The sequence below is a fragment of the Heliangelus exortis genome, chromosome 2 (genome assembly GCF_036169615.1).
Source record: "Heliangelus exortis chromosome 2, bHelExo1.hap1, whole genome shotgun sequence".
Taxonomy (NCBI): Eukaryota; Metazoa; Chordata; class Aves; order Apodiformes; family Trochilidae; genus Heliangelus; species Heliangelus exortis.
Window position 1 is genome coordinate 21,074,925 of NC_092423.1, and position 16,076 is coordinate 21,091,000.

The window sequence follows — 16,076 nt, forward strand, 5'->3', positions numbered from 1 at the left end:
GTGGTTCTTGGGGTTGGAGCTGCTTGCTTTCTCCCTTCCATGCATTTGCAGCTGCTGACAAAGGGAATTTCAGAAGATACAAATACTTCTTTGTTCAAGAGTAACTAAACTCTTCAGTTAATGATCTTTTAAGTAATCTCTGTTTTCTAGAAAAGGCAGTCCTAGACTTTGGTCAGTGACTTCATTTTCTAATTGTTCTGTGGACAAGGGGAGTCAAGGTACCATACTCAGCAATAGCAGTGCACTGGACACAGGTCAACCAGAATTAAGCCTGATCTAAATTAATCAAGAGTTTCTCATATGAAAAAAAAGTCAGCCAAGAAAATGTAGCTGTTTACTACCTGCTAAGGAGTCTTGCCTGCTGCAGCCAGATCAATTTACTGTCCCTCAGCAACACAAGCATCCATACAATAAGACACCACCAATCTTGAGTAACTTGCTATATTTTCTTTAACTTCCTCAATCACTTAGAATTCTGAGGTGTGCTAATGTATATTTTCCTTTTGCAGTTTTAGTTTTTCTCATTTATTACTTACAGTTTTATTAAAAATTATTATATTAAAAGAACATTATCGAGGTTGAAAAGTCAAAGGATAGAGTTGTCAGCACTAACCTTGCTTGTTTTATGCTAAACAGGGCTGTCTTGGGCTTGTGTAGGTTTATTGTGCTGTTCAGGCTCCCAGCTGAGCACAGAGTAGCCCATTTTCTCCTTCTTTAAAATACAGCTTGTGTTCTCCAAATGTTAAATCAGTCTTTGCAACATAACTGAGAGGTGTTGTAGGGTTAATATTGCTTGAACTCTACAGAGGGAGAACTGACACAGTGGAGAGATTTATGGTTGGATGACCCCATTAGTTTAGGGTGTTCAGTTTGCAAAACCTGACCTTCCCTATTTCAGAGTGCTTGGAATATTATTGTGCTTCCACTCTTCAGAGCTCATCTTCAGGGACAGCTGTGAGCTTCAGTATTTTTGAAAACCAGAAGCAAACTCTCAAGACAGTCAAGCTTCTGAATCTGAGGAGTGTCCAGGTTGTCACCATCCACTAAGCGCTCATTTAGCAAGTGTGTCTTTTGTCACCTGCAAACTGTGGAGGGAGGGACAGGGACAGATTCCACCTCTGAGTTCAGTAACCTTCTACTTTAATCATGTTACCTTCTTCACAATTTTTGCAGATCTTTTCTTTGCTAAACTACTTTTCCAACTTCCATAACATATGAAACAAGCCCTCTTATCCAGTGGCTTCCTATCATGCATACTCCTGATTCATGGGCAGAAGAAGCCTTTCCCACTGTGCTGAGTCACAAGTCTGACATTTCTTTCCTTTGTATTTAATCTAAAACATTTCCCACTTTGTACTTTAAAAAAAGCATTACTCAACTCCAGGCTGATAGAAATATGTTGTGAATTTAGTTACTATAAGTTTCTTTTGAGGATTTGCAATCTATGTTTTATTTCTTCTGAAAGTTGCTGTGTTTATGGTTGCAGCAAAGGGTGTTCCCCTGACACCATTTCTCCTATTTTAAATTTTAAGTCATTATTGTGAAGTGTGGTATTTTCAGAGGAAAATGTGCTTTAATTTATCTGCTCCTGTGTGTTACAATGAAGGCAATATTTCTCCTGAAATGTTCAACAACAGAAAGGAGATTTACCCACTGCAAATCTCTTGTTGGTCTAAAAAGCTAAAGAATGAGAGAGCTATAAGCTGCAAATGAAGGGAAGAGAATGTCAGGAAGCTTTGTAACAGATGCTGTTATGAGCTGCAGCTACATTATTATCAGAAGAAATGACTGTGTCTGTGCAGTTTTATATTTTAACAAATTGATGGCCTTTTCCAATATGCGAGATCCAGAGTTAAGATTATTGTTTGTTCTTAACATTAACAGATTTATTTGTGCTTTTAACATCTAAATGTATAAATAGGAATTACACTATAGGTCAGTGAAATACTGCAGTCATTTGTCTTAGCCACTGCTGTGGGTCCCACAGTAATATCATTAAAAGTGATCAGAGCATTCTTGCACCTGTGCCCTGCTTTCATGAGAGTGAGTGTCAGGATGCCTTTTCCATTTTTCATGTTAGTGGTGTATGTGAGCCATTAGGAAACAAATGGCAGCTGAGTGCAAATCAGCACAGGGTGCTAGTGTGTGGTGTCAAGACCACAACATCAAGTGGTGTGCACTGCCTGAAGGATATGGTGAGGGCTGTGCAGGAAGTACCAGCAAACTATGAGTTGTTAAATCTGTCCTGGTGGAGGCTACTTCTGAGCCAAGAAGATGGAAGGTACAAGATAATGTTAACAGGCAGATGAAAGAGGCTTGGGATAAAGGAAAACATGAGTACTGAAAATTCATTCAATTTAGTTGCCAAGAGGTATTTTTAGGGTTCAGATAAGCTTCTTGGCCACATGGATGTGGGTATGTGCATAAATATATATTTATTTTTATATATTCTTTTAAAACATGTAGATTCTGTACCTTATTCAGTGAATTTAATATGAAAACTCCATCTAAGGGTGTGCAAATGATTGTTCCAGAGAGAGGATGGTTGCCCAAATGTGAGTGTCAGAAAGCTGGGCAGGGTGGATGGATGGAGCTGGCAGAAGATGTGTTTACCAAAGCAGTCCACAATTGAGACATTAATAACTGGCAGAAAAGGATGGAACAACTCCTCCCAGACACCACCTCCTGCTCAGCTTTCTGTCATTGGTTAAGCAACTGTCCAACCATGTTCTCTACTGAGAAATCTATGGAAGTGGCTTTTTCTGAAGTGCTATGAAAACCTCAGAACATACATATTGTTACTTGCACACACGTCTTTATGCATCAGAAGTAATCTGGTCATCTGTTGATGACCTTGAGTTCAAAGTTAGGTTTTCTGCTTAAGGAATAATCAAATAATTGAATGTAATGAAGTTTCAGCAGTGTAGCAAATGACCTTAACAGCTGAATCACCACTGCTGTTCATCTTGCACTCAAGTTGAAGCAAATGCACTTTAGCTCACAGCTGGAGTAAGCAAAGAGTGCAAGCAAGGACAGTTACAGCAGACCAGCTGGCTGGTGACAGCTTTTGCATTCTCAGAAGCTTGGTCACTTTTGTGTGCTCAATACACAACACAGCCCTTTCACAATACCTGGACAAGTTCAATTTTTCTGGGCCTCACTTCTCTTTGCCAATTGATGCACTTACCATGTGAAAGATGTTTCAGATGCTCTCTGTATTTCTGAGTGCATCTAATAGGGTCAGCATTAAATTGCATGGCAAATTTTTCAGCTGCTTGATCACTCACTGAGGAAGCCTTTCTCTTAACTTAATGTGTCCTGGTTGTATATTGCACTGCAAGACTCATTTGATTTGCCTTAACCAGTTTCAGAGGCTCAGATTGGAAGTACCACATAAAGCTTATTGAGAAACAGAGTTTGAACCAACTGCAAAATAAACACTTTTCCTTTCTGCTGTGGTCATGTTCTTCTGGATATTCTCTGGAGTAGTGGTTTTGCAGTGTTTTAGGTGCTTCTTCCCGTCCCTGAGACTCCTGGGTGTGTTGGGCTATATGAAAAGAAGGTAGAATGACATTAGTTACATGAGAAATGTTTTGAGGCTTGCTAAACTTTAGAGATAGCAGTACTGCTAGAGGAAGAACTTATACAAACCCAATGAACTGCTTGGGAGTTGTTTTTGTAGCATAAGGAGTGGGTGATGCCATCTGTAATCAGTGCATTAAGAACTGTTCTCTGAAAAAAAAAAAGGAATAGATTAAAAGCTAGGAACAAACCCAAACTAATGATTATGTACTATATGTTTTTGTTTTAGGCTTTCCTCACAAAGTAACAACAAAGCAGTGCTACCGTCTGCTGGGAAACAGCCTCAATGTACATGTGGTGTCAAAACTGATCTCCCTTCTACTTGGATAATTTAGAACCTGAATCTGATCAGTATGGACTGGTGGCAAAAAATACTTCCATCTTTCAAGAGGAATCTGATGGCAGCTGAACAAAAATGATAACTTACCAAAATATCTGTCTAGACATTTTGCCGACCAGTTCTGGTACATTTTAATACTTTGCTTTTTTGGTGGATTTGCACTGTAGAGATATTTTATTTAAATGGAAATGTCCAGAAATTAATTGCATTATTTAAATGTCCTTTTTAGTTTACAAAATGAAAAAAGCAGCATTTATATTTACCTCAATGAAAATTTATAATACTCTTCTATTTTATCTTAAAACTGTCTTCTCAGTACAGTGTAAAAAGGCTGTAAATTTATAGCTCTTTTAATTACATGCGGAGTCCAGGTTCTACATGTTAAATGTCTTAATCTGTAAATATCAGTGATACATTATTAAAAGACTGTGTGTATGGTCTGAAATTCTGATGGGTTTTTTTGTAGTTAAAGCATTCAGTACATGATTTTTAGAAAGACTCATTGTCATCCTTAGTTTATGGTTGTCTCATCCTCTTTAAATACTTGTAGGTTTCTGGAACTCATCTGTATCTATCTGGGATGCTTTGTTTAGGAACAGTTGAATAAAACTATTTCAATATTATAACAACCCTGACAATAACTTGTCTGTTTCTATTCTTATTTTTATTATTGAGGATAAAATCATTGTTCCCTACCAAAGACATACATATAAAGAACAAAAAATTTTAAAATAAAAGCTCTGTATTTAGGTTCTTGCAGAACTTCTGAAGATTTCTTCACAAAACTTGATAGTAATACTAGAATTAAGAGTGTATGTTGAGGAGAAACCACTGCATGTAGCCATCCAGGGTGCCACTGTTCTGCACCATCTCATAAAGATGGACTGATTGTTTCTTTTATTAATGAAATCTACTGAGTTAAATGTCTCCGAAACTATAGAGAAAACTATAAAAAACCTTCTAAAGAAGCACGTGTTTTGGGTTTTATTTTTTCTTACAGGCAATATTATAGAGACAAAAGCAGCTTGAGGGAGGAAAAGGTGAGATGGTATTTATTAAGCATCCATTAGGAAACTGGTGTGTCACGAAACTGAAGGATTTCGTACATTGATCACAGTTCCTGTGCACCAAAGCAGTAAGTTGTCAAAGCCACCAGTCCTGAAAAAGACTGGGTTTAATTGTGTTTTTTCTTTTTGTGGGATGAAATAGGAACAGTTGAGGTGTATTACATCTAGGCTTGGTAATGCAGGAGAAACTAATACCATGGAGAACAGAGCTGCTGTCATGATACTGCAGCTATTTTCAACTGTGGTAGTCCTGAAAAACAAAATAAACTTGGTGTTGTTATCATTGTGCTATGCTTTACCTTATTCTGATGCCTTGTGTATTTCTTCTTCAGTTTTGATTTTGCATGCTGCTTCTGGACTGGTACACCAGGAAAAACTTGGGTTGTCTGACTTCAGCCTCTCTTATTCCCTACAAGCATTTAGACCTTGCACTGTTCCAGCTATAAAAGAGAAATGGAAATGAATTCTCCTAAAGGAGCTCTGGACTAGGCCCTAGGGAAGGATGAGGTTGGCCTCTATCTTTATCTGATCTGTTGTGGTACTGCAATGGCAAAAAAGTACTAGGTTAACAATAGTCTGTGTCTACTAAACTCCAAAGTGTGGTTTTGATGGTATTATGTATCATAGTTGTCTGCTTATAAGGTGGTTACTGTCTAGATTAAGCAGACAGATCAATAACTGGTAGATACATGGTCTTAGTCTGGGGAGAAGTGTTAGGTAGCAACTGATATTCCTATTTCCATATGATCCAAACACTGAAATGAAAGCAAAGAATATAAATTTTATGTATAAATTGGGTTTTCTTTCTGCTACACCAAATAAATAGTCTGTTTTGTCTTGCTATAATAATTAGGCAAAATAGTTGTATTAACAATTAGTTTTCAATTTCTTAGTCTATAAAGCATATTTTTGATTTATATGCCACTCATAATTAAGTAATATTGCAGTGTAAGTAGAAAGCTTTCCTAGCTGCATCTAAAACTGATAGAGCAATACAGCCTGCTGCATGTTGACAGTGAATTGAAATATAGTGTGATTGTGAAGAGTAAAATCTGTTTGAAAATCAGAGCTGTTTCTGAAGAAGCTAAAAGAACAGATTTCAGGGTTGTAAACATCTATTGGTGTTATTTTACCCCTGCTAAGCCTGTCTTACCAGTGCAGCTAACTTGAATGTTTTTTATCCCATCTGTTTAGTCATTAATAGTCTGGTTTACTGAGCTGTATTGGGTTGCACCTGCTTGACCTCACTTGCTGATCAGATTGCTTCCTTTTCTGAGCAGTCTCCTAATCATCAGTACTTTGTAGTCTACTTCAGTGCTGCACTTTACAACTTCAGCTTAAGCATTTTCACAGCAATTGAATATGATTACAAAAGCAGCTGAAAGGGTAAATGAGTGAAATCTGGAAGACAGCTCAGGGAATGGAAGGAGATTTCCAGAATCTCATTTTTGGTTTTGTAGGTCACTTACACTGCCCAGCTGATACACATTACCTTATATGAGTGAGGTGATGTGCTTGTGTTCCCACTAATAGATTTTTAGATATTTGAAACCACATGTCTTCTGTGTGTTTTTTTTCTGCATATTTAAAAAGTGTGACACATTAGTAAGGACTTGGAGGAGGTAAAGTAATAATCAGTTCAGAACACCGGGCATTTATGGGCAGTCATACAGACTTTTTCTATCTAGTATAATGTAGAAACGGCCAAAGGAAAAATCCTGTGAAAGTTACAAGAAACTAGGCATGGAGCTCAAAATGAATTCCAGTAGCCATTTTCCTTTTGCCTGTGCAAACATGAGCATTCTAGTGTTAAAACCTCGTTAGGGGAAGTTGATGCTTGTTTAATAACAAGTTGTTTGAATAGATAACTGATATCCGAGTCACCAAGGAAAATGAAGTATTGAGTAGTGATAATATGTCAGTTTAAATGTTACTGTGAAAAGAATGAAAGGATTTGTGTTATTTTAAACTCTATTTGGTTGCAAGAGTTGGGGAATTTATAAAGCTGTTGAAGAAAAGAAATATATGGCCTTAGATGACCAGGCAGCCATCTGTGAAGACAACTGGGTTGTTCTCTTTGACTTTCCTCTGCCTGGTACTTTGGAGAGTCTGAGGAAGCACAGACAAGGGATCTTTTGGTAAGAGCTCTGATGAAGCAGGAAGCAGAGTTGGAGGGACTAAAACTGAGTGAAATGCATCAGTTTAGTGAGAGAGGGCTGTTTGAGGGAATCTCAGGTGGCCAATCTGGTTACCCTTTACTGGGATTCAGAACACTCTGCAGCAAAATAGTCCCTAAAATCTGCTCCAGTGGGATGTCTCTGTAATTTTAAAGACAAGACTACATCCTGGAATCCCAGCTTTTTTAGGAGCATGTTTGTCTGATGCTTTTTTCCATGCACTAGTTACAAATATTTAAAATTACAATCTGATATTTGAAAGCAAGGCACATTGTTTGTGCTAATATATTTTCTCATAGCTAGACAGTAATAGTTTTTATTAGTGCAAATGCTTGCCCTGTATGTATTTAAAAAATCAATTTTTTAATTAATGTTACCCTTAAAATGGGATTCTACTCAGAATTAATATTTCTGATTGGCATTTTGACTGTACATTGATCTTACCATGTGGCATTACTCATTCATTATACATGTGGTGTAAGGTGAAGCCTGGGGCAGAGTTCAGGAGAATACTGGAAAAGTTCATGGAAGAAAGTGGGAGGTGTTGGAACAAGATGATCTTTGGGGATCCCTTCCAACCCATGCCATTTTGTGATTCTATTATTCATGTTCCCTGCATTTCCTAACAGTTTGCTCCTAGCCACTGTTGGAGACAGGGGACTGACTTAGATGGATCTTTTTGTAACCCAGTCTGGTCACTCTCACTTCCTTATGTTTTAATGGTGACAGGATGCCAATATTTGTAATCATGGCACCAATACACAGTAAATGATTTATGAACACAGCTCAGGTCTAAGCCTCTCAATAAAACCAACATGACAGAATAGAACAAATCTGACGGAGGTTGTGCAGCCAGGTCCATTCGTGGCTTTAGGGTTATTAGTGGAAAAGGGTGACAATGCAAATGGAATTCCCTAAAAATAACTCCAGTGTACGTTAAAGCAATCGGAATGTGCTAAAAGGACTGGAATAATCAATAGGGAAGAACAAAGCCAATGTAACTGACTGGAAACTTTTTGTGAACCTAATTTCAAAAAATGAAACAGAAAATAGGAAGAATCAAAGTGGTTGGTAGTATGTAGAAACAACGTGTAGAAAGAAAAATCAGAAAGGCAGAGGAACCACAATACAAGTCTCTTAATGAATCTAAAAAACTAATACATGTTACAACTGCCTTCTTTTTGATAAAGGAACCTATGAAGATTTAGGACAATGAATCAATTCCAGCTGAATTAGTTAACCAAATCAAAGCTTACCTCATTTATTTACTATTAAAATAGTGGTGTGGGAAATGGGAGCCTTGCAGGTGCTGCAGCCATTGGGAAGGTGCTGCAGCTGTAAAACCTGCCAGAGACATGTGAAGAGAAGGAAGTGATGATGGGTGGTCATAGATGAGGGAACCTATAGACCACAGGGGTAAGGTGTATATAGACCATATAGGTGAGGGGAATGTTATTTTTCAGAGACACCCCTGTTTGATGTAGACTTTGTGGTTGTTGATCCTCTGTTAGGCTCAAATACCAGGTTCGTGCTTGGTTGTCTCGGAGCTGTAGGGACATGCAGGAAGTGCTGAATTTAATGTGGAGAATTGTTTGCACCAACAATTTGCACATTTGTGCTACAGGTGTAACAGTGCTGCTTCATATCTCCTGTGTCACTTTACAACACTGGAATATTCTTAGAGAGAGGAAAGATGGAAGATGATCCAGAGAAATGAAGATGGAAGTACTGGGAGACATGACGTCAGCTGAATGGGAACTCAGATTAAACTGGGGATGGATTTATAATTATTTGCAAATATTTCATAGAATTATAGAAGGGGTAGGGTTAGAAGGGACATTAAAGATCACCTAGTTCCAACCCCCCTGTGTGGGCAGGGACACCTCCACTAGACCAGGTTCCTTGAGGCCCCATCCAACCTGCCCTTGAACACTTCCAGGGAGGGGGCAGCCACAATTTCCTTGGGCAACCTGTACCCATGTCTCACCACCCTCACTGGAAAGAATTTTTTCCTAATGTCTAACCTAAATCTCCCCTCTTCAAGTTTTAAACCATTTCTCCTCATCCTCTTGCTACACACCCATGTAAAAAGCCCCACCTCAGCTTTCTTGTAGGCCCCCTTCAGATACTGAAAGGTTGCTATAAGGTCACCTTGGAGCCTCCTCTTGTCTTGGCTGAACAAACCCAACTTCCTCAGCTGCCTTCATAGAGGAGGTGCTCCACCCCTCTGATCATTTTAGTGTCTCTCTGGACACATTCAAGGAGCTCTGTGTCCTTGTGTTGAAGACTGCAGCATAAGCGGAACATAGAGCTCCTTGAATGTAATGTGAGTCATAACATACCACGGATCTTTTTTGCATCTTTAGGGCAAAATGAAAGATTACCCTTTAGTTTTCCATTAAAAATTAGCTAGGTGGGAACTCACAGGAATAACTCCTCTATATAAAAAGGAAGCATTGTCACAGACTTGTGCCATGTCTATTTCACTTGGCTTCCTAGGTGCAATTAATGTGTATTGAATTTTTGGCCATAATCTGAGCCAACTGTTGTCTTCTCTAGCAATATCTTTGCATTGCAGGCACATACTGCTGGAAAGGTACAGGGATAGCACCATTTCATTTCACACAACTACACAAGATGGTGATAAATTGCAGTCCCTTGTAGTCCAGGATAAACCTCAACCAAATTTCCACTATTACCTGGGAAATCTGTACAGTACCTATATCTCACATACTCATGTCAGTGAGGCGATAAACAATCCCCCAGGAGGAGGGGTTCGTGCCAGCTCTTCTTGTTAGAAAGAACAGCCCCTATTCTTATGCCAAACATTTGCAGGGTTTCCATTCTGTTCTTCCAAAACTATGTCCAATGTATTTCAGTAAAATTAAAAGGTGTGGACCTATTTTTCTCCTTAAGATGGTTTGTATATTTCTCAACTTGGCCAGTCTGAGGTGCATTAATGGGGAAGAGAGAGTAAATTAACTAAAATCTGGAAGGGTTAAGGTAATGGAAAATAGCGTGTCATGCAAGTTTTAGATAGATGTCCAGAGCTCTCCATCTTATCATCAGTGCATAGTCACCTGGTCTTCAGAACAAACATTTTCTAAGCCATAAAACCTGTGTGAGAGAAAGTGAATTTCTTCCCTCTTGCATTAATCCCTTTCTCTCTGTCCTCTATGCTTTATTGCGTATTGGTCATTTGGTATATGTGAGTAAATTAGTTTGAAAAGGAAGCTTGTATTAAAGATTGGCAGGCAGCAGAGAAGGGTGATCCATACTTGGCATGCAAAGGAAGGATTCTGTGGGTCACAGCAGAAGTCCAGGCTGAAAACATACAACAGACTTTGTGAAAAAGTCCTTGAAACATATCCATACATTCAACCAGTCTGCTAAGAGGTGCAGATTCAGTTGGCCAGAGTTTCTTCAAGTTGACACTCAACTGAGAGTTCTAAAAATTCAGTAAAGTGTTAAAAAACAAACAAACAAACAAACAAAAGAAACAATCCAACATGAACAAAAAACCCCAGACAGATGTCAGAACTGGCATGAAGTATGCTAGGGAGCACTAGTTTAATGTACCAGGATACCCAGGGGCAAAAGCTGTTTCAAGACCTAGACAGAAACATCAGTAATTCATCTGTTCTCCCCTATTCCTGAACAGAGGTTTCAAAGAAAAGAGAATAATGGTAAAGAAAAAAATGTGGAGGGAAAGATTTTCAGTTGAGGTAAAATACTGTAGGTCATTTGGATTGAATGGACAGTGATAGTTTCCAACAACTGAGGATACAATTTTGTATTTTCGTAACACTCTTCCCTGTGATGGTGAAGGACAACACATGGGAATTCCTCCTGGTGTTCCTCTGGTCTAACCACAACAGGTGGGACACAGTCTTCTGGAGGCCACAGGCTGCTGCAGAGCAGGTGAATGTCCAGAACACTGAGCTGCTGCCACTGCACCGGTGCCTGCTGGGATGGGCTGTCCCCTGTGGGTTCAGGAGAAGCTTCCAGACCTCCAGGCAGCATCAGTAACTGTTGGGTTACCAGCAGCAGGGTCTGTGTGAGCACCAGAAGGATGGTCAGCAGGCTCACGCTGCTCAGAATTCTGAGTTCAGTTTCTAAAAACACAGATAATAAAATGTAAGAAAAATATATTTTCTATGCAAACAACAGAAGATAATGGAGGTGTTGGGATGCAGCTGCTATCTTGGGCATCATAGTTATTCATGGCAGAGATCAAATTATCATCTGTGTCAGCACCATAACCATGAGCTGTTTTGGCATCACACTTATTTTCACAGTCGACATCAGTCTCTTTTTCAGAGGACATTAATATTTTTTGACACCACATTCAATCTCTTACCAGGGTGCTTTGACCTCTTAACATTTCTGTCTGTGAAAGCTGTGGAGTTCATTCAATCCCCCAGCTCCAGGGCATGTCCTGCATATCTGTGGGACATCAGTACATGGCAAGTGTAAACCGGAGCAGAAGGGAAGGCTGAGGCTGGGAAGTGCAGGAGCTCTGGGGCCTCCATGAAGTTCTGGGGCTTAAAAGATAAGTGAGTGGTGGCTACTGTTCCCTTAAAGCAAGAACAGCTACAACTCTTGCTACTTCTTTCTTCTCCTTTGAGTTTTGAAATGTGAGCAACTTGAATGTGGTGTCCGCTAAGCAAAATGGCGGATCAAAAACATGGTGGTGGGTCTGGAGGTTCAGGTAGCTTCTAGCATGAGGAAGGAAAAGTAGCACAAAGCTCTCCTAAGCAGGGAGAGGAAAGCACAGCAAGGTCTTGTGGAAGGGGAATATGGGGATTCTGGCAAAGGCAAAGGGGATGTGGGATGTGGTCTCTGCCATGGCTTCTAGCAGCAACAGTCTGAGCCTCAGAAAGAGAACTGAGAAGCAACTGGGTGGGATGTGTCTTTTGAGAAGACTGTGAGGTACCTCTGAAGGGTAGAGGAAAATGGCATCAAGATTAATATTTTTTATTTTAAATTAATATTATTTTTTAATTACTTTTGAGCCTCTTTTTAGTGCTTCCTTGGTCTTCTATATTGTCTGTGTCTGGCCCTGAATCTGGGAGCCCTACTATGTGCAATGAAAACAGTTTACACCTACTGAACAAAATGCAGTCCCCTTTGTGTGTGATTGTCTCCCCAGCATCTGGGAACTGACACATCCTTGAGTCAGAGCAACCGTATTTGGTTAAATTTGGGGTTTTCTGTTATAATCTATGGAATGCTGTTTGGTACTGCTAACTTGTTTGTGTCATCTGCCCAATGAATTCCTGGCTGGAAGCTTCTCTTTCAATACAGTTATTCCTTGCCAGACACAGTGGGTTTTATATGGAGGGGCTAGTGGTTTTTTGGGGGTTGTTTTGTTTTGTTGTTGTTGTTGTTATTGTTGTTTTTATTTTTGTTTGTTTGGTTTTTGTTGTTGTTTGGTTTGGGTTTGGGTTTGCTTTGGTTTTTTGTATGTTTTGGGGTTTTTTGGTTTTGTTGGGGTTTTTTGTTGTTGTTTTTTTTTTTTTTCTTCTGTAACAATTCAGGTTGTCAAATAATCTTTCTTTCTTTGCCTGCATGTGGGGAGATAAGCCATTGCCTCAGCAGACTGCTGCCCGTTGCAAGGTCCCCTGAGACACAGGGGTGCTCAGCTGTACAAAGGTCAAAGGCATTATGATAAAATACAGGCAGATTTCAATTAATGCTCTTTCAAAGGTCCTGAAACCAAAAGAGAAAAAGATAAAAATGCATATATTGTCTAGGTGATGTGCATGCTGTCAATCTTTAATTAAGATACCTGAGATAAAGTTCACCCTTGCAAGACAAGACAGCAGCATGGGCACCCTGTGAATAAAGAGCTGTGTGAGAGCAAAGGGCATCTGGGCTCACAGCAGTGCAATTGAGCACTGGAGGTTTCACTCCAAACGCAGGGCAGCTGGAGGAGAGCAATGCTTTGGGCTGCTCCTGGGCTTTTGGTTGCATTTTTACTGCTTACTGGATTGAGATGTGAATCAAACCACAATGGAAAAAAGAGGCAGAAAAGAGCCATTTATGATGAACAGTGAGTACCATGGCTTGCAGATGCATTTGTTCATATGGAGGCTTTTAAGTACCAGTAATGGGAACAGAACAGCTTTACTGCAGCTCTTTTTTGCATACTTTTTGGCAGATATGTATAACTAAATGTTCTCTTTATTTTTTCCATAATACAACAGGCCTCGTTTGTCCTCAGAACAGGGTAATTTAGTGTTCTACACTGGCTCCAGCAAAAATATTGAATTTAGAACTGGACCGTTGGGGAAAATAAAAATTAATGAAGAAGACCTTGCAGAACATTTTAGCCAGGTGATATAGTGGCTTTTTCTTAATGTGTTTTAATTTTCAGTTTTGCGTGTTAATAGTTTGTCATCAGAATTTGTCTTAGGAAATGTTTTATGTGTTTTATATGACTGTTACATTATCTGTGTCTGCATTCTAATATGAAAGTTATTGCATGCTTTTTATCATGCAACTACAGAAAATAATTAAAAGATTAAATTGTGCATGTAACTCTCTGAGCTCTCTGCATTTAAGTCAGCTTTATAATAGTAAAGTTAAACAACAATGAAACTTTCCTGAGTTTTTGAAAAAAAAACAAAGCTTGTTTATATTTATAAGCTTTTAAAAAACCCAAGTTTGTTTCACATAATGTCTATTGTTTAAATTTAGATGAGAGAAATTAAATCAGAGATTCAAGAACTTAAAAAAGCCAGTGATGCCTCTCAGAACTTGTCCCATAAGGTTGATCTGCTGACCTCCAAGGTGAGCCATACCCTTGTAGTAGCCTTCTCCAGCATTTCTACTTTTGCATTCCTCAGATTGTTACCTTATTCATTTGAGTATTTCTTGACTCAGGTTCAGGGAGCTGGGGCAGAGTCCATATTTAACATCAGCTAGGAGTCTATGTTTAATGGAAAGAGACTTACTCAGTAACTCTGGAGATAATATATTATATATCATAATTCCTGTAAATCCCTTAATTTCCAGTTACCAGGATTACTGTTTTGATCCCTGTCAACATCTCTATGGACTGTATCCACCAATATTTATACAAACAAAATCTCAGTTCAGGAAAAGGACCACATATGTTCCTATACATGCTACAGATGTATAGGAGTTACAGGTGAAATGAGTTACAGGGTTTTGCAATGGAAAAGAAAAATGTATGGAGAAATTTTGTCTTTTCCCTGCTACGATCGTCTTTTCTCCAGCAAAAGATTCTGAAACTTTCTGACTTACTCTGTCTTTTGTTACAGTGTTACAGAAAAATATTTTATACTCTGCGAGACCTCTCTTTAGGGAAACCATGCTAATACATATCCAGCATATTCCCCAATTCATTTGTAGCTTGCTCTTTGTGGTTATAACCCATTGAGATATGGTCAACATTTTCTTGGATTTCAGTCTCCTGTCCTGGCCTTCTGTCCTTTCCATGCACGTGAGCATCCAAACAGTCCTGTTGGAAATTCACGTTCCCATTTCTGAGCACCTGAATACATCTTCACAAGACTGAGTCTTGCTTTTTGGAGCCAAAGTGGGATATATTCAAGTTGTCATTTTCTGAAGAGCCTAAACCATTGAAATCCCAGTGAATGGGGCCTGATTTGAATGTGATTGTCACCTGGTTTCACATACCAGCTATTTTCTTTTCTCAAAGGATAATCCTTTGTAAACTACCAGCATCCAGCATGTGCCTCTGAGGTCACTTTCATACCAAGCAAAATGTAATTTGCATTTCTTTTGCAGGTTGCAAGTCTTGACAACACACTTCAAAGCTTAGAGCAGGTGAGTAAATCAGAAGCAAAGTAGAGATCAAAAAAGAAAAAAACAGTCCCGAGTAAATAAAGTGAGACTACAGTGATTAAATAGCTATGATTTTTTCCCTCTCATGTTTTACTCAGGAAAATTATTTTTGCTAAGAGAAGATCAAAAAAGCCAATATTTGTAGAGGAGATGGTGAAATGCCTTTTTACAAAATATAAACTGTGTAGGAGCCTCCATTCCTTAAAGGAAAAGCAGTTGTAGACTCAAGAACAACAGCTAGATACCAAGGAGAAGTAAACTCTTCCTTCACTAATCTGTCAAGATGAAGATTGTAGAGTTCAAAGTAGATTTTATATTGTACTGGAAATAGCTAATTTTCAATTGTCACCTACATCTTCATTGGGCTTGTGACAAGCCACAGCTACAGCTGTAAAAGGAGTTGTCAGATGAGTCACCTGTGGAATCAAGAAGACAAGATAGCCCTCCATCCAGTCCCACAGTCTGCTGCCAAAGAACAGTCCCTGTTAATCTTTACTTTTTACAGGGCATTTTTAATCTGAGGGCTTGGAGCCCTTGTCCTTTGTAAGCCCAAGCATATTAGTCTTTCTGTGTAGATATGAGTGAAACAGCTCAAAACTTTTACAGATCAACCTTGCTGACAATAGGGAGTGGGGAGAGATGACACAAGAAAGAATGAGGAAAAAAAATGTAAAAGGTTTGTCTTTTAGGTAAATGTTAATGAAACACTAAATAAGAAGGAACTTAATTTTTGGCACTTTTTCTGGGTTTCAGGCTATCCAGAGGAAAGCTTGCAGCAGTAACCCCTGCGAGAACTCAGGGATCTGTGTAAACTCACTGGATGGTTTCTTTTGCCTCTGTCCCAGCAACTGGAAGGTGAGACTTTAGAATCCTTGAATATGGAGCATGAGTTTTAACTTTAGGGATAAACCTGGCTAAGTATAATTTTGACAAAGCATAGCTTTTTAGGGTTGCTCAGGGCAGAGTAAGATACACTGATCAGCAAAGCAGCAGTATCACACTCATCATTTGGTTGAACAGGAGCAGATTTACTCCTCAACAATATCCATACATGTATCAAAAAGGAATGAAGCC

The 16,076-nt window shown here is 39.0% G+C and overlaps 2 protein-coding genes across 8 annotated transcripts in view; both read left to right on the plus strand.

The window, feature by feature from the left end:
• TRDMT1 (tRNA aspartic acid methyltransferase 1) overlaps positions 1–4,551 on the plus strand; it is a 29,158-nt gene extending 24,607 nt beyond the window's left edge. For all 6 annotated transcript variants that reach the window (XM_071735137.1, XM_071735135.1, XM_071735136.1 and 3 more), the window contains one exon: positions 3,812–4,551. In XM_071735137.1, coding sequence (XP_071591238.1) covers positions 3,812–3,917 — 106 coding nt within the window. In that variant the 3' untranslated portion in view covers positions 3,918–4,551. The remainder of the gene's footprint in view (positions 1–3,811) is intronic.
• Positions 4,552–13,015: 8,464 nt separating this feature from the next.
• The window catches only part of CUBN (cubilin), a 140,407-nt gene continuing 137,346 nt past the window's right edge, over positions 13,016–16,076 (plus strand). For both annotated transcript variants that reach the window (XM_071735142.1, XM_071735143.1), the window contains exons 1-5: positions 13,016–13,221; positions 13,376–13,505; positions 13,869–13,961; positions 14,946–14,984; positions 15,756–15,857. In XM_071735142.1, the coding sequence (XP_071591243.1) occupies positions 13,109–13,221; positions 13,376–13,505; positions 13,869–13,961; positions 14,946–14,984; positions 15,756–15,857 (477 nt within the window). In that variant the 5' untranslated portion in view covers positions 13,016–13,108. The remainder of the gene's footprint in view (positions 13,222–13,375; positions 13,506–13,868; positions 13,962–14,945; positions 14,985–15,755; positions 15,858–16,076) is intronic.